Source organism: Limulus polyphemus, unplaced genomic scaffold (genome assembly GCF_000517525.1).
Source record: "Limulus polyphemus unplaced genomic scaffold, Limulus_polyphemus-2.1.2 Scaffold1343, whole genome shotgun sequence".
Taxonomy (NCBI): Eukaryota; Metazoa; Arthropoda; class Merostomata; order Xiphosura; family Limulidae; genus Limulus; species Limulus polyphemus.
Window position 1 is genome coordinate 95,005 of NW_013666953.1, and position 24,669 is coordinate 119,673.

The following is a 24,669-nucleotide window of genomic DNA, read 5'->3' on the forward strand; positions in this document are numbered from 1 at the left end:
AAGACTGAAAAAAACACTACGGGGACATTCTGAGCTTCCGATTATTTATTTATGTCGTATATAAAAGTAACTGTATATAAGGGAGCATTTCCAAAAATGGAATAAGGTGGGCAGGGTGCCACTGTGTGTGATTTATTACATGAGCAATATCTTAGCAAATAGAAAATATAAGATGTTCTTATTTTATATTCTAGCTTGTCAATATCGGTAATTTGAGTTTCTAATTCGTACAAAACTATAGACTTAGTATTTTGACTTCACAAACATCTAATTTGAACCAGTGCTCCATTCAACATACCACATGACACACAAAAATTGATGTTTATCTGTTTTTCTTTTATATTTACTTTTAAATCAAGAAATTGAGTAATGTATAGTTCTAAAATTTGAATTATAATCTACAATTTGATACCAAACTTGTTGACATAAATTCATGAAATAGCAGTTCAATAAAAGTTTGAATGCGAGTCAACGAACGAGATGACATGCCCTTTCACCTATGACCCGTCTCGAAAAGGTTATATGTTGTAGCTTTACTTTTTAGATATGTTGAAAGTAAGAATCAATATTATCAGTATTGGGTGGGAGGTGGAAGAAGACCACTCAGCTTGATATATTCCAAGTATCTTAAAGGGTTATTACAGTTAGATACAGTGCTTGTTTCTAAATTCAAAAACAACTTCTTGTTTCAAAACATAGAGATTATCTTTTACTGATTTGTTGTAAAACCTAATTATAAAAAAACATAGTGAGGCTGTAAAACACTAAGAATTATCATTAGAGATGAATAATATTTTGTAATAAGTAACGATAACTATATTATTGATAAATGAAAATGAATTTGGAAATGTGTAGATAGTATTCTATACTTCAGAAATTAGAATTGCATATGTAACTGCTGAATTAGAAGAGCAGTTCAATCATGGTGAGTTTACTAAATAACTTAATTTGCAGGATGTAAACTTATAACAAAAGGCAGTCACACAGATAAAGTATATCTTATGGCTTTAGTGCATATGTTTAAATCATAATAATTAGTGAAGGAACGTATCCATAAATTGTACATGTTAGCAAATGATGGAGTAATTCTACAATTTTGTGATTTCTTTGTTTTTGTTTTAGACAGTCTTTGTTTGACTAATGAAAACATTGTTCCTATATATATACTAGGTATGGAATTTTGACTAAATATATTTCAATACAAAATTTTTCTCATGGTTTTATTAGAGAAAAACTGTTTCCTTTAGTACAAACAGCTTTATTAGTTGATACTACATAGCCAAAGCACAGACTCTTTCAATTAGGAAAGTAAATACAGGTTGAATACATGTAAACATACTATTTAGTTTGTGGTCAGCAGTTGTACTATAAACATAGTATATTGGAAAATAAGCAGAGATTGTAAAAAAAATACGTAAGATATACCTTGAAAGTATTTTTAAAATCCCTGTATTCAACTATCAACTTGTAACTGCCAAAACTTCTGTACGAACAATTGACAAGTTGCTTACATTATTTTAAAGCTTAGTTTCTCCCCTTTACAATGCTTTTTAAAAGTTTGTTGCTCTCAAGAGCAACTGACTTTTCAAATCCACTTGTACTAAACATTAAGAGTATCAAAAAGACATTAATACTTCTTGGTATTTGGTAATGTGTGATTTAAGCAATCCATGAGTGAAAGCAAATTCGAATATTTTGTAAAATATTAACCATACTACACCTACCATATCCAGTGTGATAATCCCAAATCCTGTTTGTGTTGTACATAAATTATTATCTAAAAAGGATTTTTAACAGCTAATTAACCATTTTAAACAACATCCTCCTGTAATAAACGAGCTGACAATTTTAGAATGCAATAAAGCCACAAAAGCCTGTTTAAATATACTGATGAACATAATCAATAAGGTATATACAGGCTCTCTAGGCAATGTTTGAAACCTGCAAAAACCATTTTCCATGTATTCCAACCTTAAATACCTTTACTTTCTTCAAATATCCTGTAGAAGCCTTTATTTTGATGTGTTAGAACTTTATTTTATAACATCGAAGAGTTCTGCACTGCATAACATTATAATTCTGTCAAGTGTACATCCTGCTGACTACTTCCTAACAAAACATTGATGAAAAATAAGGTATATTTTTTGTTTTAATCTTTATTTTCATAATTTTTTATATTAAAAACCTTTAATAAATAATTGACTAGGAGGATGGGGGAGGGGGGGGCTTGTACCAAGAAATTTCTCAATTTTGAAATGAATTTTGAAATAAAAGTTTTATATTCTTCAGTCTACAGATTTCCTGCAGCTTTTTGCATATTCATGATAGTATTGCAAATGTCATTAATCGTTTGATAAAAGGTCAAGGAGGTATTGAAGCTGGTGGAGAAGGGCACAATAATATACTTTAGTTAATATTGAAGGGTTGTAGTCTGTACAGGAAGAAGAAGAAGAAGGAAGAAGAAAGTAACAAATTAAAATAACTAACTACGTAATTTAACTTTAATTAGATTCTTCAGGAGTAATGAGCAATGGAACATCAACAAGAGTTTTTGAAAAGTTGAGTGTGTCCACTTCCCCATTGCCTAGTGGTGATGGTTTTACTACATATAACTTAAGTCCAGGGTTACTGCCAGTTTCCAGGTCATCCAAATCCAGTTCTACTGCTGATGGTCAAGGTACTATTTTTATAATCTGTTGGTGATTAAGTAGGCAGACACAATGTAAAAGCACGTGAAACTAATTTTGTATCGTAATTTACATTCAAGCTATTTGCATATTCTCTGTAAATTTTACATAGTAAGTGATGGTCTATTCTACAGAAACCAAAATTCATTTGAAGAAACACTACTGTAAAAAAAAGTTTTAAACTTAAATGATATTTACATTGTGCAGGTAATGAAATACTATTATATAATTTGATAAATATATCTTATGAATGTATTGGTATCATAAAAAATACTGAAACCAAATACAGAAATTAATTTGAAGAAACACTACTGTAAAAAAAGTTTCAAACATAAATGATATTTACATTGTGCAGGTAATGAAATACTATAGTATAATTCGATAAATATACCTTAAGATATATTGGTATCATAAAAAATATAGATATTCTATTTGATATACTGAGAGTGGAAGAAATGAATTAGTATTTTTATGCACAGTGTTTTGTGGAAAAAAATATTTCTTAATGTAAAACAGTCATTCAGGGTATTTAATCTTAAGACTTTTTTTTTAAATTTGTAAATTAGTGTAAGTTATTTATGATATAATGTTTTTAATACTTCAGAAACACTAAATTAATATGTATTTCTTAACAAGATAATAATAATTTTTTATGTGCTGAAGAATAATGTCTTATATTTACACATTTTGATATGAAATTAACATACAGACCATTTTTTTCTTTTTAACCCCTAACCTCATTCTAGAAATATTTCACCATAACGATGAAGATCCCAATCACAGATATATTTATGTAATGGTTTTTTAAATTTAATTACCATTTTAAGTTTTAGCAATTGGTGTTTAGTGCATGTAATGGAAAACAAGAAATGTATATTTTTTTCCTTAATAAATAAAAAGTTTTCATTATCCTGAAAAAGTTTTCAGGAGGAACCAGGTCTTAGTGATGAGTTAAGATTTGCTTATTTATTAATAATAAAATTGTTAATGCAGTTGTGTCTGTTGAATTAAATCTTATAGGAGATAAAAGATCTTTGGAAGAAGTTCCAATTCCAGAAGTGAAAAGAAAGAAAATTGAAGGTAGTTTATACAAACAGATTACCTTATTACAGTTATGATAAAAGATTATTATTTCTGACTAACTTTGTTCAACAAAAAACTTAAAAAGACTATTCGGCATCAATTGAGTTTACCGGATTACTGAAATACTTCATCACTTGCTTTTGTTTATATATTTGTAAGACAGCATGAAATATTTTGCTGTTTTCTACTGTGCATATCATGTTGTAGTTTTTTGTTTTTTTTTAAAGAATAAAAAATCAAACTTGTTATGTAAGTTGGTTACAAATGTAAAACTGTTTTTTTTTTTTTGGTAAAAATAAAAATACGTTGGTGAAACGTAATAGCATCCTTTTCTTTACCAAACAGGTGATATTCCAGAAGAAACGGTTGCTGAAATATTAAAAACTATAACCGATCCAAAAGAAATGTTGGGTCCTGAGGTATGTTTGCATAAATGAACTATCATCTTTTTATCTTGATTGAAATGTATGTATTAAAAAATAATAAATTCATCATGATTAAACCATTGATTTTGGGCTCGTTTCTTTTGTATATATAATAATTGTTTAATAGTGTTATATTTAAAATATAATCAAACAATTTTATTATCAAATACATTTGTGAACTTTGCATAAAAACGTAGATTATAACTTTACATGATGTATGTTTGAAACCAATAAGAAGAGCACATTCTCCCATACATAAGGCTCATTACAACTATATGATTTTGGTGCCCAAGAAATAACAGTATGTCATAGTTTCTTTGTATGTGAACATCGCATTCTATGAATATCTTAATGTAATATTTTTAACCTATCTATAGCCTACATAGAAGGTCAAATAGGTTATAGTAGATTTAGGACATTGTATTCACTGATGCATATTTTGTATTCTAAAATGGATATTTGAAAGCTACATGAATTTTTTCGGGGCATCCAAGTTTGGGAGGTTTATAGAATAATGTATTCAACTTTTACTTAAGTGCAAGTGTGCTCATTTGTACAGTAAATACTACAATTTCATGTTTTTATGTATATGTTTTCTTTATTGTTATATTTTTTGACAAAAGTAACTAAATGTAAAAATTAGAAACTTCTCAGCTGTGCTTAAATTTTTTTGTGAAAATACAATTAATAATTTTAGAATTATAATCAACAATGCTTTCTATAATTTCACAGAAACGGGTTGGTGCAATGCACACATAAGGTTAATTATTAACATTAATGTGGTGAAATTTAAAGATCATACAGCTGTGAGACTTATAAGAAACTTGTAAATAAATTTCAACTGTATTATGACCCTTTAAAATATATAATGAAATGGAATATGATCCCCCAATTATAATACTACTTTCAAATTTTTGCATTATATTTACTTAAGTTTAGGAACTTCAGAATCCTATGTTTGGGTATTGGTTGGACAGTTTAATCATATTCTGTATAGGAAGGTCATGTAGAGTTAATTTTATAAGGTTACTACAACAGAAGGATTACTACCAAAGCCCACAGTCAGCCATAGATAGCAAACAGCAGTCTAAACCTTGTACATTGTTGCTTTACCCCTTGTTCAACTGTTTTTCACCATTGTGTGAAAGATAGTTGGAGAGACGGAATATCCTCAACATGCTTTGGTGCTATCATGGCAGTTATCTTTCTGCAGTAATATTTTTTGCCTTGTTCTGCAATGCGTATAATTTCCATTGTATATTTACGATATACTGCAGAAATTTAATTTTGTATATGTGTGCATACATACATACATACATACATTGTTAGTTGTGTGGCCTTTTTGCTTTTGTTATAGATACCTAATAACATTTTTTGCACATTGCCTTAACTAAATACATAAACATATAGTATTTTATATTTACTTATGATACATCTCATTAGCCTTTGCTTTAATTTCTATCAAAGGATATTTAATTAAAGCTTTTTCATTACTCAGCATGCAGCACGAGACGAAACTGCTCGTGCTGAGGAAAGCCGAGGAGTGATTGAATTCCATGTAGTAGGTAACTCATTAACAAGAAAAGTCAGTAAGGAGTCCTTAATCTGGTTGGTTGGTCTGCAAAACGTGTTCTCACACCAGCTTCCACGTATGCCAAAAGAGTACATAACCAGATTGGTATTTGACCCGTAAGTATCCCAGACTTTGAAGTTTAAACTGAAGTGATTTTGATTAAAATGAAACTGTGTTGCTTTCTAATTAATAATGATAAGACAATTCATTTAATTTTTCAGAAATGCCGGGTAACCTAGGACATTGTTCATATTAAATTTCTCTCAAAACTTGAGTAGTCTGAAAGTATTTTATGCATTATGGCAATTAAAAATATGAGTTTTTTTATGATACTGCCATTGTTATTTTTTATTTTATTTTTCTGATACAAAACATAGAGTGAATCTGCATCCCAAAGCCAAAATATGTAATTTGCAAATATAAACTGAAATACTAGTTATCTCTCTGATACCTTCTTAGCAAGCCAAAGTACATAACAATGAGAATGTACAATGGGTGCAGTTGACTTTTATTGGGTATTTAAATCTCTCAGTTTGTAGTTTAAAATTTGCTATAATGAAAACTAGTTTGTTTTTACTTCCTTTTTTTTTTCATATTTCACACACACAGTGGGATAAAATTACAGTGACGGCATGAAAATCAATATTTAAAAGTATTGAAAAAGAAGAAACTGTGTTGAGAATTTTAGCTAATGAATGTTGAGCTACTTATTGTTCACTAAGCAAAAATAATAAAATAATTGGATGTGTTATCTTCAGTTACTGTATTGTCTTTATTTTGTGATATTTATTTTCTTGGTTTCATCTTATCTCATATGTATAGTGTGTGTGTAGATATAATATATATATATATATACATATGTGTGTGTATGAATTAATACCCTCATGTCCAGTCCTTCTCTGTTCACCTGTAAATGATCCTATTATGATTGCTCTTTATAACTTTCTCTCACAGAAAACACAAGACTCTAGCCTTGATCAAAGATGGCCGTGTGATTGGTGGAATATGTTTCCGTATGTTCCCCACTCAAGGATTTTCTGAGATTGTATTCTGTGCCGTAACTTCAAATGAACAAGTTAAAGTAAGGAATTTCATGTGTGTATACGTCTTTCATATATAAGCAAAACAGAACTTGTTTTAGGATGCCTATTGAAAATTTGAAAGTTGCAGAAACCCAAGTACTTGGTGTCTTCTGAACAGTAGATATTTGGTGATATAATATTGAATTTGTAATAACCATATATTTTTTTCTGCAATGACTGACAACTTTATTTGGACACCAGCACAGAAGCATACATGCATTTATAAAATTTTATTTGCATATGCAAAAATAAACTGATATTGAACTCTATAAATTCAAAGATGAAGTTATATCATGATTAGTTTGAAAGACAGTGGATAAGAACAAGGATCTTTCTCAAAGGGAACATGATAGTGGATGGTGTCTGTTGAGCAGCAGCATTGTTATTAGATACCTTTTGTTTTCCCAACTGTTCATAAACATTTGTCAAGAAAGTTTGCAGTTAGTAGCAGTTGAAGAAAAGGGTTACATCTTTCACTAGATAACTGCTGGTGATTAACCAAGTGAAAAAGACAAAAGATGACAACCTGTGTCCTGATTCCTTTAACAATGATAGGGATTTAACTTTCTTCAACCTTACTTTGAGAATGATATTGAAAAAAACAAGTGATATGGTAACTTACAAACAGGCTGAAAGTTACTGGCTTTATTGATGCTTAGAGCATAATCAGTGGACTGGACAATTAAGGAATGAAAGCATATGATATGGCATGATGAATCACATGTTTTAACTTTTTAAGTAGTTATGATGAAGCAAAAATATTGAAAAAAAACATTTTGTGTTATTTAAACAGTGCCATCTGCTAGAGGTGATATAATGGTGTGAGAAACTTCTAAATTATTATACTGGAAGAGCCCCTCAGGATGGAAATGCAGAATTGTGGGTTGAACACACCTGACAACAACATTCACATACAATCTTGAATGTTTTTTTTCCTTCTAAAGAAGCAAGAAGATTCAGCCCTTGCTATAAGGTTTAGCAATCCATCATGCTCTCTTTATTTGAGATTGGTTCAGAAAGCTCAACAATGGCTTCAAATCATGGTGCACATTTTCTCATTGAGTATTATTGGAATGAACTTGGATGTTGCATTTGCCACTATAATCTTCTGATAATCTGTAAACCATTTAAAGAACATACAGCTGAAAGAGTTGGTTGAAATAGAATAAAACATCTGGCATTTTATATATTTTGTGTCATGCTAAATCTAGGTGAAAATCAGTTCATCCCAGTATTAGATAGGAGTATAAGTTTGGCTAATCAGTGTGACAAACATATTCCAGCAGAAGGTTATGAAATTAAACTTAAGTTACTGTGATGTATCCAGTATTAGATAGGAGTATAAGTTTGGCTAATCAGTGTGACAAACATATTCCAGCAGAAGGTTATGAAATTAAACTGTGATGTATTTTGGAAGTAAAAAAGTTGTCTGTTACGTATTACAGTGTGAGGAATGTAGCTTAGTTATATTAACCTCAGGCAACAAGTAATAGCTAAATGCAAAATTTTATGTTCTCAGATAATATTTTGCAAAATTCATAAAGCAACAAATTACCCTTAAGCATTCAGATAGTTAATATATATATTTTTTTTTACCAGGGATATGGAACACACCTCATGAATCATCTAAAGGATTATCACATACGTCACAATATTATACACTTCCTAACCTTTGCAGATGAATTTGCTATTGGCTACTTTAGGAAGCAGGTATGTTTTTGGTTATATCTTACATAAAAACTTGGGTTCTTGAGTATACGACTTTCATCCATAGAATTAGTGTTCTCATATGTCAGAGTCCAAGGTTTTGGCTAGTTTTTAGGTGTTACTGACTTTTGAATATAGTGTAGCTATTTTAAAGAAAAATAGACACATTAAATATATTTAGATTATTTTTCTAGATTAAAATAAGACATTCTAAATAAAACATTTTGTTTATGCTTAGTTTTCACTTTTTTGATATCATTAAATTTATTAAGTTTACTTTCACTGTACATCTCTTGGAGATTTACAAACTTATTTCATATACAAGATGGCCATGATGTCTTTCAAACATTGCGAATTTCTCTCATAAAAGGCTAGTGTGCAAAGATGATTGCTACTGCTTAACTAAAGTTGTCAGCAGTTTTATTTTATGGTGAACATATTTGTATTTTCTCTGTACGTATTAGATCTGAGTTAATATATAATGATTTTAATGATATTTCTCATTTTATCTCCCAACAGAAAAGGTTTGTGGAGGTGGGGGGAATATAATAGTGTTGTTGCCCTCACATCCATCTAGACATGAACCTTTTTAATCAAACTTTGTAAGTCACTTTCCTTAAAACTGGGAAAAAATCTCTTACTGATTTTGATGTTAAAAGGCCTAAGGTAAAGGTCACCATTTCAAAAATAGAAATTTGTTTCAGTGTATAAAAAAAAAAGAAACGTAACCACAAAATACACAAACCATATTTATCAACACACCAGAAAATCGAGTAGTTGAAAGCTATTTTTTGTCTGTGTGTTTAATATTTAATTTGAGCAAGTTGCTTTTTGTATCTTATTTTATTAACATTATTATTATTCTTTCATTAATCATATTGGTTTTTCATCTGAGCTACAAGAAGGTTCATGTGTGTTCTAAGTGATATCAAGTCAAAGCATTTATCTGTAACTTTGAGTTAACTGTCAATATAAATATTACTTATTGTCCAAGAACAGCCACCAAAATCTGTATTAATGATGTTGAATTAATTTTGAATCTAGTAAAAGTTCATACATTAATGGAGGTTTTATGAGCAAATGAATGTTGTTCTGTCTTAGCTTTAACTCTCTCAATATGGGCTCGTTCGATTTCACAAACCATGTGACCTCTTTGTACTCATATAAAGTCTTTATAGATTTGATACTACCTACTTTTAATATAGTATGTATATCTTCCCAAAATGTGGCAGTCTATCAGTAAACATTACAAGTCTTTAACATACAAAAATGTATATTTTTAGTGAAGTATTTTTAATAAACTAAAGATTTATCCTTGAATATATCGAGTATTTGTTTTGAATAGTCCATGTGCAAAGTGATTAAAAATACTTTTCTTCATTTCAAAAATCTTGGATTTCATTTATGTAATCTCTAAACCTCCTAAATGTGTTTCAAGTGTTTGTTTTCAGTAAAACTTTATATTTTATCTCTTATTTTCTCTACCCTTACTCGATACAAGATTGATCAACTTGACCAACCTTGTAACCACCAAGAAAAATCTAAATAAATCGAAATTACCCTTTTTTCTTTCTAAAATGACTTCAAATTGTAACATGAAACCACATTTGTTTATCCTAAGTAGCTTTAAACTTGTAACAATATACATCTATTTATACTTAAATTTTATTGTTTTATTGCCCTTTGAACGTGTGTAACTACTATTCATGCCATTATAAGTTATAACTCATTTGGGGAACGTGGAGCTCACGTTACGCTATCGAATTACACTATCCATGACTTGCTCATGTGCGTGACTCTTGAAATATTTCTATTATATCATAATTATTTATTTTACCTAATCTAACCTTAAATAATCTAAAGAGATCCTTATTTTTACATCTTAGTTACTTTTATAATAATAAATAAAGAATAAACATGAAAAACAAGAAATAAAGTACTTACCTGGGTCATTGTTTTTTTTTTCTGTCGACTGTCAATGACACTTAACCCTACTTTTTTATATTAATGGTAGTAATGCATTAAATAATGCACCAAAGAACAAAAGCAGATAATTTCTTTTTAACTATCACAATTTTTGTGGCTTTCTAACTGTGACAAGAGCCGTTACAAATTCATCTAAACTAGTTGTTATCTTTCTCGTAGGAACAAAGCTTGTACTAAAAAGAAATTGACAATTCTCTGTTCAGAACACAGCATGATATAATGTGTCATTTGATGAAAACCTTGGCTTTCTATTAGTTATGGGTAATGTAGAATTAAATGTAAGAGAGAACTATTAACAAATCCTGAAAGAGAGGATGTGACAGGTGGGTGTGGCAAAAGGGGGTCTGATTTTCAGTTTGATAGCTCTGTAACCAAACAAAATTGAAGGCTATAACAATTATGGTTTATCTGAGCAATGATGATTTTCTAGTGAGTAATTTACGTTAAATTTCATACTTATTGGAGGGGTGGTGAATAAAATAGAGAAGAGAGAATCCCTAGAGAAAATGTGTCACCTTTCTCACGCTAGGAGAAATTCAGATTTTTTTTAGATATTGCCTTATAAAATTAAGAACTTAGGACTTACATACTATTGAAATATGGATTATTAGCTATGATTTTATGCTATACTGATTGGTATAACATAAAAGTAGTTTAATAAAATTTTGAATGTAAGCCAATAAAACCTTGTGACATGCAGTAAATGATGTCCAGGCAGAGAGGGTTAGAGGTTTTATGAATTATATAATTGTAAACCTTTTTGTTTTCTTTTTTTTAGTATGATATTTTTATCTTTTTGCCAACAGGGGTATGGATAAGTCATGCATCAGTTGTTTTACTATCAGTAACAATAATTTTTATTTTTCATTTTACATATTTTCTGTAAAATAGGATGCTATAACATGTAATGATCATTTATTTCTTAACATTATTTTACTGATCACAAGCAGGCTGTGTGTTTTTTTTTGTTTTATAACATACACTTGAACCTTTTTTCTTAATTCTTTGTCACTGTGTAATTTTCTGTTATCTGTGTTGGGCCATAGTCAACTTTTTGATGTTCTCACAAAGACTGTTGGTTAAGTTTGCCAGAATTTCTAACTAACTTCAGAGTTTAGATATCGGCTATTCTCAAATGTGTACATGTTTACTTCACCCCTACTTGAACTGTGGAGTACAATTTGTAAAGTGATATTAAACCACAAGTTCCAGGCATTAAAGATGGGTAAATAGATATCAAAAGTACATCATTAAAAACAACATACAGATAGATAATTTCTAAAGATTGACACACAAGAATTCATTCAACACTTTTGTTATTTTACCTTTATTTTCTCATATATATTTTAAGAAATTTAATGAAGTATCCATATCTGCCTTTTAAAAGACTCAGTTTATACATGATAGGTTAGTAACTTGCTTTATTGGAAACTAATCCATATAAGTATTACCTTAGTATTTCTTGAAATGACTAGCTTGTGTGTAACTGGTTTAACTATTGCAAGTATAAACACTTGTACATAGTATTATTTTCAATATTTCATGAAATGACCAGTGTATATGTTAACTGCTCTAAAATTTTGGCCAGTGGAACATGAATTAATTAAAATGGCAAAAGTCCAGTGTTTACTGGTCATCCTAGTAGTAAATAATGTGAATATTTAGTGCCCAAAATAGCCTAGAATGTACCAGAAAGCATGTAGATCCCTCTGACTTCAGAGGTTTAGGCACCATCCTGACCCCCAACCTTTATGGATTCAGATCCAGATCTAGCCAGAAGTTCCATTTCCCGTTCTGACTACTGAATTATAGTCTATATTTAACAAGAATATACTCATGCAATCAGAAGATTTGAAATATTTGTATGTAAACTTTAATAAATCATATTGTAGAACTATTCATTACTAGCAATACAACTTAAGATTAATTGTATACTATAGGTATTGTAAAAGACAGCATGTTTCAAATAATCAAAATACTTAGTGTGTTTGTCTATATTTTTTTATGTGGAAAAGTAACATTAATCAGCATTTCTGTTTGTCTTAAACAGTTAAGGAATTTGTTCTTATCATCTCTTTAGGGATTTTCCAAAGATATTAAACTTCCTAAAGCAGCATATATAGGCTTCATCAAGGATTATGAAGGAGCAACTTTAATGGGTTGTGAATTGAATCCTCGAATTGTGTATACTGAATTTTCATGTGTCATACGGAAACAGAAAGAGGTGAGGATCTTGTGAACATTGTGTGATGTCAAAAGAAGTTCTCTTGAGTCCAACATTCTTATATAAATAATGGATATTTTTCTTGGAGTTCAGTATTGAACTTTATTATGAGATAGCTGAATTTGTTGTATTGTTATATTTTAGTACTTATTAAAACATGTGTTGTCATATTACATTATGTGTAGGACTATTAAGGTAAGGAATTGGCTTCACTAGAAGATTTTTACTCTTGGTTCAGGAAGACATAGTTTTAGGTGTGCCATTTTATTTGGTATAACAGTCAAAGGATATTTAAATTCATTGAATATATATAATAATTTTGTGAAGATGATAAATGTATTAACTACATCAGCTAATCACTGACTTGTCAACATTAAAATGAACTACTGATAATTTAATGTTCCATGTAACAAAAATGTATGCTCCCATTGACTTGATGGTAATAAACCACAATTAATGCTATAAAGTGTAAACGATATTACACTTGTTACTTTCACTAGGGTGAAAGATTACCTCTGATAAAACTACTAACAGCAATGTTTCTGCAAGTTGCTCATTTATATTCTTCAAAAAATTCATTTTTCGTGACCATGACCTGGACAATTTATTGAAAACAACTGAAATGGATCAAATGGAATGCAGTTTTCAAATACTGTATGACTGAATAGGTACTACACAATGTTTGAAGTGTAAAAAGTAGTACATACCATGTTAGTGTGACTGTTTGTGTAAGGTTATTGATCTTTTCAACTTGTTAGTTCGAGTTATATTCCAGTAACAAGTATTGAACCATTTAGAATGTAGTGCCAAGTTTCACATGATAGGATGCTAAAAACAGACATTTTCCATTGCTCAGACTCATGAAATGCCTTTTTTTTTCAGTGTATTGATGTCTTAATTTTTTATACATGCATCTATATTATGGCATTGGCAGGCATTTAGTTTTGATATGAGAAAGCTGTAAGGGCTTGAAATGATAAAAGCTAATATATATGTTGTGAGCAGTCACTCTCGTATCATACTATTAACTTTTTTACGTGTGCTGGTGTGTGAAGTAATTTTAAGTTTGCAGTATTTTCTCTCAGAAATTACTTTTGAAGGTTTATTCATGTATTCAGAGGCTAAACTTTGTACACTGCCCCTGATTCAGATGAGCAGGATGTAATTATTTTTCTTTCTAAAAGATACAAAATGTGAAATGTTATATTTTTTATGAAGTAATAATTTATAATCTCTAACTTTTGTAAAGCTAGAAGGTAAAATGCCATTTATTTTTGTATGCTAAGTAAACATTGAAAGTGGACCTGGAGAGTAAAGTGTCATTTATTTATTTTTTCATGCTAAGGTACAATTTGCTTCAAACAACCAGTAGCCTCCCCAGTGGCACTTACAACTTACAATGCTTGAAACTGGGTTTCAATACCTGTGGTTGGCAGAGCACAGATAGCCCTTTGTGTAGCTTTGTGCTTAACTACAAACAAACAAACAAACATTAACCTGCAAAGCTGCACTGTAGTGCATTTTAATAATAAAATGCTTCGTATTGCAAAGAAAGTTCTCTCTACCTCTAATTTACTTGACAAGCTCTCCCCAGTTCTAAATGAAAATGGATGATGTTCAAGAATTCCCCCATGTTCACAAGCAGGCTTGGAATGCTCAAGTATCAGTACATCTTTAGTGCGGATATATTGGAAATAATAAATATTTATATAGTGCAATTACATAAAACAGTAGTCTGTTGCCAAAAGTCATTATAGTTACATGTCATGGAGGATTTACAAGACATTGGCACTTAGCAGATTACATGTCATGGAGGATGCATAAGACACTGGCACTTGGTGGGTTACATGTCATGGATGATGCACGAGGCACTGACACTTGGTGGATTACATGACATGCATGGTGAACAAGGCACTGGCACTTGGTGGGCTACATTTCATGAAAGATACTAACAGTAAAGATACAGGCAAGTAGTTTACAAGATAATTGGTAGTGGGTTAAATAGTTCTAACACCTCAACACCAAGCATTATCCACATTTAATAAACATAAAATTACAACTGGTTCTCTATTTCGAAAGCAGAAACAAAGAAATCTGATGGGAAGTGCAGAATTAGCCATCTTTCAAGCATAAGTTTTTTAACTGTCTGTCACAATTGAAATCTCTACTCAGGATTTGAAACAAAGAAAAGAAACCCTCCTAAAAGTTATTTTAAAAAAATCTTATAACAGAAAATGATAATATTTTATATTCTGTGTATGGGTTTTATGCTGAATAAAAGTTGTAAATCCGAGAAGCTTGACGGTCTGAATACATCATGATTAATCCTGGCTAAGTTCCCAGTGGAAATCACTCAACATGCCAAAGCATGTTATACCACCAGGAGTCAATCCAGGTGGCAGCATCAAGCCAGCATTATCTAAGATGGGTACACCATGTCTGAAACCATACAGGTTTTTGAAGTGTCGTATTGAACAAGTTAATGTTATTGTTTAAAATGCACAACTGTAGGTAAAGTATCCAACTGGATGAACGTGGAGAGCCTACTCAGCATTATCTTGAAACATAATATGTGCCACTGCACGGAAGTTTGAGAAAATTTCTGCATGATTTTCATGAATATATTTTTATAGAAGCACAAGGGTATAAAGTATCCTCATTTGTTTATATATTTATTTAAATTATTACAACATAACCTCAGTAAGTGTTAATTTTAAAATATAAAAAACAATAATAGCAGGGAAGATTACGTAGTGCAATGCATTTGCTGCTGCAAGTTAATCACATATCTATCAAGCAAAAAGTGTGAACAAAGTACATAATTGGTCTGTTAAAGATAGATAATTAGATTGTATATTTACTGAATGTTCAGGGTGTTTGTCCAAGGAATGATGACTATAATTCTGAATCTACTTGGTGTATGAAATGTGGCTGAATGTTCAAGGGGTTTGTCCAATGGACCAACCCTGTATCAGGAAAGGAATGATGACTATAATTCTGAATCTACTTTGTGTATGAAATGTGGCTGAATGTTCAAGGGGTTTGTCCAATGGACCAACCCTGTATCAGAAAAGAAATGATGAATATAATCTTGAATCTACTTGGTGTATGAAATGTGGCTGAATGTTCAAGGGGTTTGTCCAATGGACCATCCCTGTATCAGAAGAGGAATGATGAATATAATTCTGAATTTACTTGGTGTATGAAATGTGGCTGAATGTTCAAGGGGTTTGTCCAATGGACCAATCCTGTATCAGAGAAGGAATGATGACTATAATTCTGAGTCTATTTGGTGTGTGAAATGTGGCAAGCCTTCAGTCAAATGTACAAGTTTGTTATACACAAAAAATCAGATGTATTACAAATATTTGTATACTCAAGATATATCAATGAATTGCTGATTCCAGGCTGACTCAGACAAGTCAGAGTGCGAGGTGATGTTCATGTGAAAAATATAAATACTTTTGCTATTTATACAATTTGCATATTGCAGCTGCATAGCCTCAAGAACCTTTGAAATACACATTTCAGTTTATTTTTCTGTATACTGTATCTGGTATTTACTCTTTTCTAACCAGAACTGTTGCTAAATTAAACCAAACAAAAATAAACATGTAACATTATATTACAATACAAGTTTGCCCCTGAAGAAGAAAGGTCCACCTTTTGAATGCTCTCGGGTTATAGGGTTTTTTATTCATTACAATACTGTGCATATTCAGTGTAATCTACATTAACCCTGTATGCATGGGTGGTAGTCAAAGTGTGAATGTCACAATATTTTAAAGAGTGCCATTCAACACAGTATTATGTATTTGATGTCAGATTTATCAATAATTCCTTTTACCATACTTTGATCATTGAAATCAAACAAATTGTTTACAGTTCACCGTTATGTGAGACCTATTTTGTTTATTTACTTTGCTCTTTCAAGCAGCACTGATAAACTGTGAATTCAGCAAAACTAGTCTACTGCAGCAGAAGTAGTGAATTAAAGAATAAATTAGGCCTGTGTATCATGTTTTCTTCACTAAAATTCATGTTTTGGTGAGGAAAAGAAATGTACAAATAAAATGTATATGTTATATTATCCATCAGATTTTTAGTTAAGTCCCAAATAATTAAGTGTTACTCTGCTTTTATAAAATTTGTATACAGTTCTTTAGATTTCACACTTTATCAATACATTTATAACAATGTTATCTGTATTGTTAATGATAAAAGAGGATACCTTATTTTAGTTAAGCTTTTTTTTTGTTTCATCCACAACTATTGATTTAAGCAAGAGCATAACACACAAAAAAAAATGTATATTTTGCTAAGTCAAAGTTAAAAGATTAGTCTTCTGGAAAATGTGAAGTTCCTTATCAAGTTAATAACAAGACACATTTTGATCAGCCACTTTTATTTTGATAAGATTCTGTAGTCCAAGCAATATTGAATTTTGTAAGCTATTTTATAGATGCAATATCCTGTTCTCTTATATCCTCTTGCACAAATGGTGAAACATTTTTTAAGACATGGCATTAAAATAGCTGTGCTATGTAAACACAATGGTTTACCCACAGATGTTCTGAAATAAGTTATTGAGTATTAGTAATAAAGTTAAATAATTTATATTACAGACAGTTTAAAACTTAACATTTAATTATACATGTGTCCATTACGAATAATAGTTTGTACTTGTTAAGGAACATATTTATCTTCTTACAGATAATTAAAAAACTGATAGAGAAACAACAGGAGGCAATGCAAAAAGTCTATCCTGGTTTGACCTGTTTCAAAGATGGAGTGAGAGAGATACCAGTTGAAAGTATACCTGGAATAAGTATGTAGTATTTACTACTGAATTGTTTTAGCTTCACACCATCAGATAAATTTTCTGTCAACTTGAAAAACTTTATTAGAAGTTTGATATATACATCTTTAATTGCAAGTTCTCAAGTCTTGGCAGTATGGACTGGCAAAGTCACTAGTCAATTTTTGTAGATATGAAATAAAAAAACATTAAATACAATATAATCAATCAACAAAAGCATTGACTTTTGTTAAATTAAGTAAGTTTATAGCTTTATAAAAAATTATATTGATCATTTTTATCGATTGATAAAAGTTTAATATGGATCTATGGTTGGGAACTACTATGATAGATGATTGAATCTTGCTTACTAGAGTAATGCTGAGCTGTAATGTAATGTACTTGTTTTTAAATAGCTTTTTTTATATATGGAAACTTTCGAAGTTATGGAGCTGTCAATGACAATCGGAGTTTAACAGCTGTTCTGGGATAAAAGTAGAAGAACTTTATTTATTTGTATATTAATTGCAAAGGAATTTTCAGTAAATTAGAAGAGCATTAGTAAGTTTTAATTATGTCACAAATTATGCATGATGTGCATAGTCTGTTAGACTTTTCACTAACTGTTGTAACTGATTGTAAATTGTAATAAGCAAGCAGTTAAAGAAGGTCATTAAAAATGATATTAAACTATTGTTATATTTAATTGCATGAATGTGCTAAAATCCTGCAGTTAAGCCTATGCTCTCAGGATTAAGGGAGCAGATTGTGTATATTAGCAGATTCTATTTGAGTATAGTAGTTCATTCTACCTTAAATTACTAAAACCATTAACTTAAAGCTTGAAGGCTAGCAGTACTTAATTTCACTGAAAGACAGCACAGCATGACAGACCGACCTCTCCTGCTTTGGTCAAGATGCAGTTTATCACAAAAGTGTGTTTAAGTTGACCTTTCTATAGAGTTTTTCTTTTAATATGAAAGATACTGATAACTGATGATTATATATATAAATTGGTTTCAAGAATTTAATGTGTAACTGTGTTAACAATTAAATTAGGAACAGAAATAGATGACTTAATAAAATAAAGATGATGCAAGTTGTTTGAATTTTCTGTTTAGTCATGTGAAACTATTATTTTACTACCAACATGGCTTTTAGAGCACTTTATCATCACTTATGTTCCTGATGATATTCCTACTTCTTAAGATAGTTCTCACTTCATTTTCCTTACAAACAACACCAGCAACATTACTTTTTTGTTTTGTTTTCTAACTCTGATGACTGTTCCTAGGATATTGTATTTGTATGGCACTCAATGGCACATCCTTAACTTGGATGATTTTAAAAACAAATCCAGACAACTAGGCCAGAAACAAAAAGAGATGTTGTGTTTAAAGGATTGACAAATAGAAATGGAATACAAACTACAATTCAGAAAATTAAAAGTGGCCATAGTAAGATACTTAGATAGATGTCTGTAGAGGTAGAACTTGCTGAAATAGTTTAGGATACACTGTCTGTAATTCGATTTAAAGCATTGGCAAGCATCACATGTGAAATTGAATTAGAAATGAAAAGTAGAAGTAATAAAAATTAGAGCTAAGACAATGAGGGAAAGATACAAGTGTTTGAGCTCATAATGTCCCACATCTAAGATTACTTCCCATCTGTGGCAGATCTGAGAAGGTAGTTGTTCCTAAGGAAACAGAAAGCAGGGTATGAGAATTAAAAAGCAGACTATTTCAAATGAACCACTTTGGGTGGTAAATACATTTTGTCTTGATATTAATACTCCTTCAGTATATTACTTTCTTTGATTTATGTTTGGACCTATTAAAGACAAGGTGTTTTTGTTTCTATTTGCATTAAAAATTGACTGTAGTATGAACACCTTTCCTTTCATTTTTCTTTCTCAGAAGAAACAGGATGGAAACCTGAAAAAAAAAAGTAAGTGTATGCACTATTTGTGTTTGTTGTAATTAATAAAACAAATCATTTTAATATAAATATAAGTATATATACATACACACATAAGGGTTGTTGGTAGTTGCACATTACTTGTAAGTCCTCATCAACATTCTATTTTCTGATTTTCATGACAATTTAAAGCGAGTACTGTAGCTATATTATGCAAGTAATTCTTGTAATAAAAGCAAAAAAAGAAAATTAATATGGGGTATTGAGTCTGTTTTACTTCACCATATAGTAACCTAAATGATTTTAGGTATGTGAATAATGTTATAACATTCCATCAAACTCATCACTTGATATTATACAGTGGACCAACTGTTTAATTATTGTGTGTGTGTGTGTTAAAGGAAAATGCTTAATACAATTGAAGAACAATACCTTCAATATCTATAGGATTTTACCTCAAATTTTTTAAACAATGTTAAATTTTTTGATTCTAAATACTTTATCTATACATTTATTAACATAAAGTGGTGTATTCAAGTGTTTTACATTCACATAAAAGAAACCTATCATTCTATAGGTATTTGAAGAATGCTACAAGTTCTTCAACAAATGTTTAAACAACTCTATCTATTCAATAAAAAATAATATTTACTGTATGTAGATTATAAAAATCTACTAAGTAAACAAGAGTATTCCAAATTGCACTTGGTTTATACTTTATTAACTTGTAGATTTTTCTAGTTTCACAACTGATCAGACCTTTTAGCCTTTTTGAGATATCCAGATAGCATTAAAATATTTTGTAACAGTATTACAGTTATTAAAAAGTCATCTTACTTATTAATATAAAATAAAGAGCATGGTCAAATTATCCATGACTACCATATTAAAACTAAAATAAGACAAAGTGGAATCACAATTAGAAAATATTATTAAATGTTTATGAAAGAAGCATTCAAAGCTGAAATTTTATTTTATTTTATTAGCAGTTTAATAGATGATGGATTAATATGCAGACCTGCCAACTCTTATGCTTTTAGGCATAACTGTTCCTTTTTTTTTCATTTTACCCCTGTATGAATTGTTGTGTTATTTTATGATTTTATGTGAAATTCCAAAATTTTTCCATCAATCTTTTTTTCTTCTAATAATTTTCCAGGATTAATTCACCACTCTTTGGTTTGTGTCTCATTCTTATAAATGCTCGAAATAGTCTATTAAAAACATGTGTAAGTAGTAAGTGTCTAGCGTGTGCTGATAATTTTTTGAGAGGAAAATGGTGGTTCTGCTTCTTCCACAATGACTCCAACAAAGAAAAGTTTATAGTGAGCAGAAGTTCGTTGATATTGTTTCATCCTCAAAGAGTATGAAATACGCAAGATGTACAATTTGTGTTTATGATTCCTCCATTGCTTGTAGAGGTGAGAATGACATCAAAAAACATCTCAACACTACTAAACACCAGCAAAATTGATTGAGGCCATCTGAAGTTAATAACTGGGTTCATAAAACCCAATACCAAATCAGAAAATGATATGATCAGAGAGGAATGTTTATTCACCTCCTTCATTGTGGAATACAATCTTCCGATCTTTTGTAGAGGTGAGAATGACATCAAAAAACATCTCAACACTACTAAACACCAGCAAAATTGATTGAGATTATCTGGAATTAATAACTGGGCTCATTTTTCATAAAACCCAATACCAAATCAGAAAAGGATATGATCAGAGAGGAATGTTTATTCACCTCCTTTATTGTGGAATACAATTTTTCAGTGGTGGTTTTGGACTATGCTTCAAAAACTTTTACCAGAATATTTTTCGATTTGGAAATCACTAAAAGATATGGATGCTCTAGAACTAAAACCCCTGCAGTAGTTGGAGAAATGGCCAGCAGTGCAACTGAGTGAATTATGAGTAACATTAAAGCTAGGGTTTTCATCTTGTCCACTGATGTCAGTAATGATAATGACAGTCAACTATACTCTATTATAATGTCATACTTCAAGAACAACAAGGAAAAGGTACTAATTGTATTACTGTGTAATCCCTATTTAATTGGATAATCAATGGGAGAGAAGAAGAATTGTGTAGCATTAGCTGTTGATAACACAAATATGATGAAAGGGAGAGAAAAAAAAAAGGAGTTGCAGGTTATCTTCTGAATCTTAACCCTGAAATGGTGATTAGGGGATGCCCATGTCACCTCTTTCATTTGGCAGCAGAAAAAGCAGCCAAGAAGTTGTAATATTAGTTGGATGAAATTCTTGTTGACATTTATTGCTATTTGGACGAGAGTGCAAATAATAAACAAGAACTTAGAGAACTCTGGAATCTATGTGATGTGAAGCATGTGTGAACATACTGTCTCTTGGAAAATACTTATAGGTTAATTGAGCAGTGGAGACCTATGAAGCAATACTTTGCAAACAAACATGATGAAAAAAAAAAGATGAAGAAAACAAAAAATCCACGTGAAGACAAAATCTGTTCCATACAAATCAGCAGTATCAGTTGAGAAAGAGATTTTTTTTTTATAAAAGAGTTAGCACAAAGGATCAAATATAAAGTGTAATAGTTAGAATCTCCAAAAATGGCAATGTAAGGTGAAAGAAGAGGTAACTTACCACTGAGAAAGAGTGTGATTGTTTAAAAAAATGCAAAGAAAAACTTTCCAAGCAAAGGCAGTCTGTAAATGTGTTTCCTGGGCAAGGATCTGGATCTTCTATGGATGGTTCCTGTAGGAAAATAGCAGACAAAATTGCAAAGGCAAGTGAGAAGGTATAGGACACACCTGACAACAAATCATCAGGAAAACCTTACTTGCAAGAGTAAAGACTTTACAAGTTACTTACATCAAGTAGATGAATATGCATTGTTTCTGAATAATTGTATTCAAATCTTTGACAAGTATAATATGAAACTACAGTCGGAGGACCCACTCATCCATTGCTTGCAGAGAATCCTGTTTGCTTTATTCAAGGATTTGTTAAGCATACTTGTGACACCACATGCAATTTCAAATTGTTCAAATATTTTGGATTTGAATTTCAAAGACAGAAAACTTCAATTAAAAAAAAAGAACTTGGTAATTGATTATGAAAGTTGTTCTTTGGAATTGGTAAAATAATTTGTTGGAAAACTCAAACTATTCATTGCAAGGGATGAACCTTGGGTCAGTATAATGAATTGTCTTCAGCAGCAATTTCTCACCTACTGATCCATTGACTGATGTAGATCTGTGAGCCAGCAGAGAAGTGTTGGTATAGTATTGGAAAAATGAAAGATGAGCTGGGCAACTTTAAATACGATAAACTTTCCAAAGTAATGAAGTCTATTCTTATAATACCATACAGCAATGCAGGTTGTGAGAGGGTTTTCTCACTTGTTTGCAAAAACAGGATAGTCTTTCGAGGATCATTGTCAAACTTCAGATGGAGATGGCACAAAAACCATGTTTCTTCCAAGAATTTACAAACAATTTCCTAAAGAAAGACAAGAGTACTACTTACAGGGCTCTTATTCAGCAGTACACTGTAATTAGTAAGTATTAAATAAAACATAATTAGTAGTGACACCATTTCCATTTTTTTTTGCTTGTCCTGGAAGGAATTACTGTCTTTCAAAATTTAATGTTGGCAGGTCTGAATATGTGTAACATCGTTATAATGATAGCTGAGGTTAAGTAATAAGAATCTTCCATTTACAATTTAGTCAATTACCAATGATGATTTCCTTTCCTTTATTAATATTAACTAGTAAACAGTTTGCAACTCAAATGGCATAATTTTGTATTTAATAAAAAAGTAGCTTGTTTTTGAAAAGTGAATTGATAAATAAATAGTAATAACTTTTTTCCACTTAAAAACTTGAAGCATCAGCCATGTCTTCTCATGTTTGTTTTACAAATTGCAAATGATGTTGGAATATATATATGGCAAAGTGCAGCAACTTTAGTGTTGTAGAACTAGTTTATGATGTTTGAATTTTATGTATAATGTATACATATATATATATTTGTATTAAATGTACAGTAAACATCCAACTGTCTGTACTGATTGAACACTGTCTACTATTACAGCTGAAATATTCAGCCAAAACTAAATGTTGGAATTTAAAGTGTAGAGAAGGTATTTTTTGTAAAGATGAAGAAGGTTTTATTGAGTAAAGACACGTATGTTTGTGTACATTCGTTAGTTTATGAATTATAAAATAATTACTCAAGGAAAAATGTTTTACCATTAATCCCTTAAGTAGAAGTGCTTTAGCAAAGTAATATTACTTCTGTTTTGAATTAATTAGGTTCTTTTCATTTTTAAGTGTTTCAAACTCCTTTGAAATATGCCTTTCACTTCACAGTGTAGTAAAGCAAGAACAGCTAGATCCTGAACAGCTATACCAGACATTAAAGACAATTTTAACACAAATCAAGGTAAGTGAAAGTGAATCCAATTCCTCTAAAATGTCTTTCACTCCACAGTGTAGTACAGCAGGAACAGCTATACCAGACACTAAAGACAATTATAACACAAATTATACAAAACCATTTAACAGAGAGGAAACTGTTTTTGACTGAATTGTTGTAATATGCCACTGAAATATGTGTATGCTTCTTTTATATCTAATAGACAGCCATTATTTATTCAAACTCTTAATAAATCATTGTATTTGTATGCATTTTCAAAATACTTAAAAAAGCATTAAAATTGTGTTGTACATTAAAACTGCTTAAAAGAATTGTAAACAACTCTTATATAAAATTATTACTTTTGAACACTATTAAATATTACCAAAGATTAATTTATTTTTGTAATCAAGGCTGTTTTACTTCTCTGTGAAACTATAAATTAACTTAACAACCAATTTGTTTGACATGCAGAGCCACAACAGCTCTTGGCCCTTTCAGAAGCCAGTGGAGAAGTCTGAAGCTCCAGATTATTATGATCACATCAAGTACCCTATGGGTTTGTAGTTCTTTACAACTGTAATATTCATAATTGCATAAGTATTTTCTGTTTGTTCATTTGAAATTGCCTAACATGTTTTGTATTTAGTTTTAGACTTCACTTATGAAAACAAATGAAGCAGATTAACATTCTGAAAAAGGTTTAATATGTATGTGTGTGTGTGTGTGTGTGTGTGTATATATATATATATATATATATATATATATATATATATA

At 30.4% G+C, this 24,669-nt stretch overlaps 1 protein-coding gene across 5 annotated transcripts in view; it reads left to right on the plus strand.

Moving 5' to 3' along the window:
• The window catches only part of LOC106463184 (histone acetyltransferase KAT2B-like), a 41,547-nt gene that overhangs the window by 8,503 nt on the left and 8,375 nt on the right, over positions 1–24,669 (plus strand). For 2 of the 5 annotated variants that reach the window (XM_022390628.1, XM_022390624.1), the window contains exons 3-13: positions 2,510–2,677; positions 3,708–3,767; positions 4,116–4,189; positions 5,694–5,884; positions 6,723–6,849; positions 8,450–8,560; positions 12,624–12,767; positions 17,481–17,595; positions 19,485–19,515; positions 23,808–23,919; positions 24,367–24,451. In XM_022390628.1, coding sequence (XP_022246336.1) covers positions 2,510–2,677; positions 3,708–3,767; positions 4,116–4,189; positions 5,694–5,884; positions 6,723–6,849; positions 8,450–8,560; positions 12,624–12,767; positions 17,481–17,595; positions 19,485–19,515; positions 23,808–23,919; positions 24,367–24,451 — 1,218 coding nt within the window. The remainder of the gene's footprint in view (positions 1–2,509; positions 2,678–3,707; positions 3,768–4,115; positions 4,190–5,693; positions 5,885–6,722; positions 6,850–8,449; positions 8,561–12,623; positions 12,768–17,480; positions 17,596–19,484; positions 19,516–23,807; positions 23,920–24,366; positions 24,452–24,669) is intronic. The other 3 variants (XM_022390625.1, XM_022390623.1, XM_022390627.1) reach the window with 3 other exon arrangements.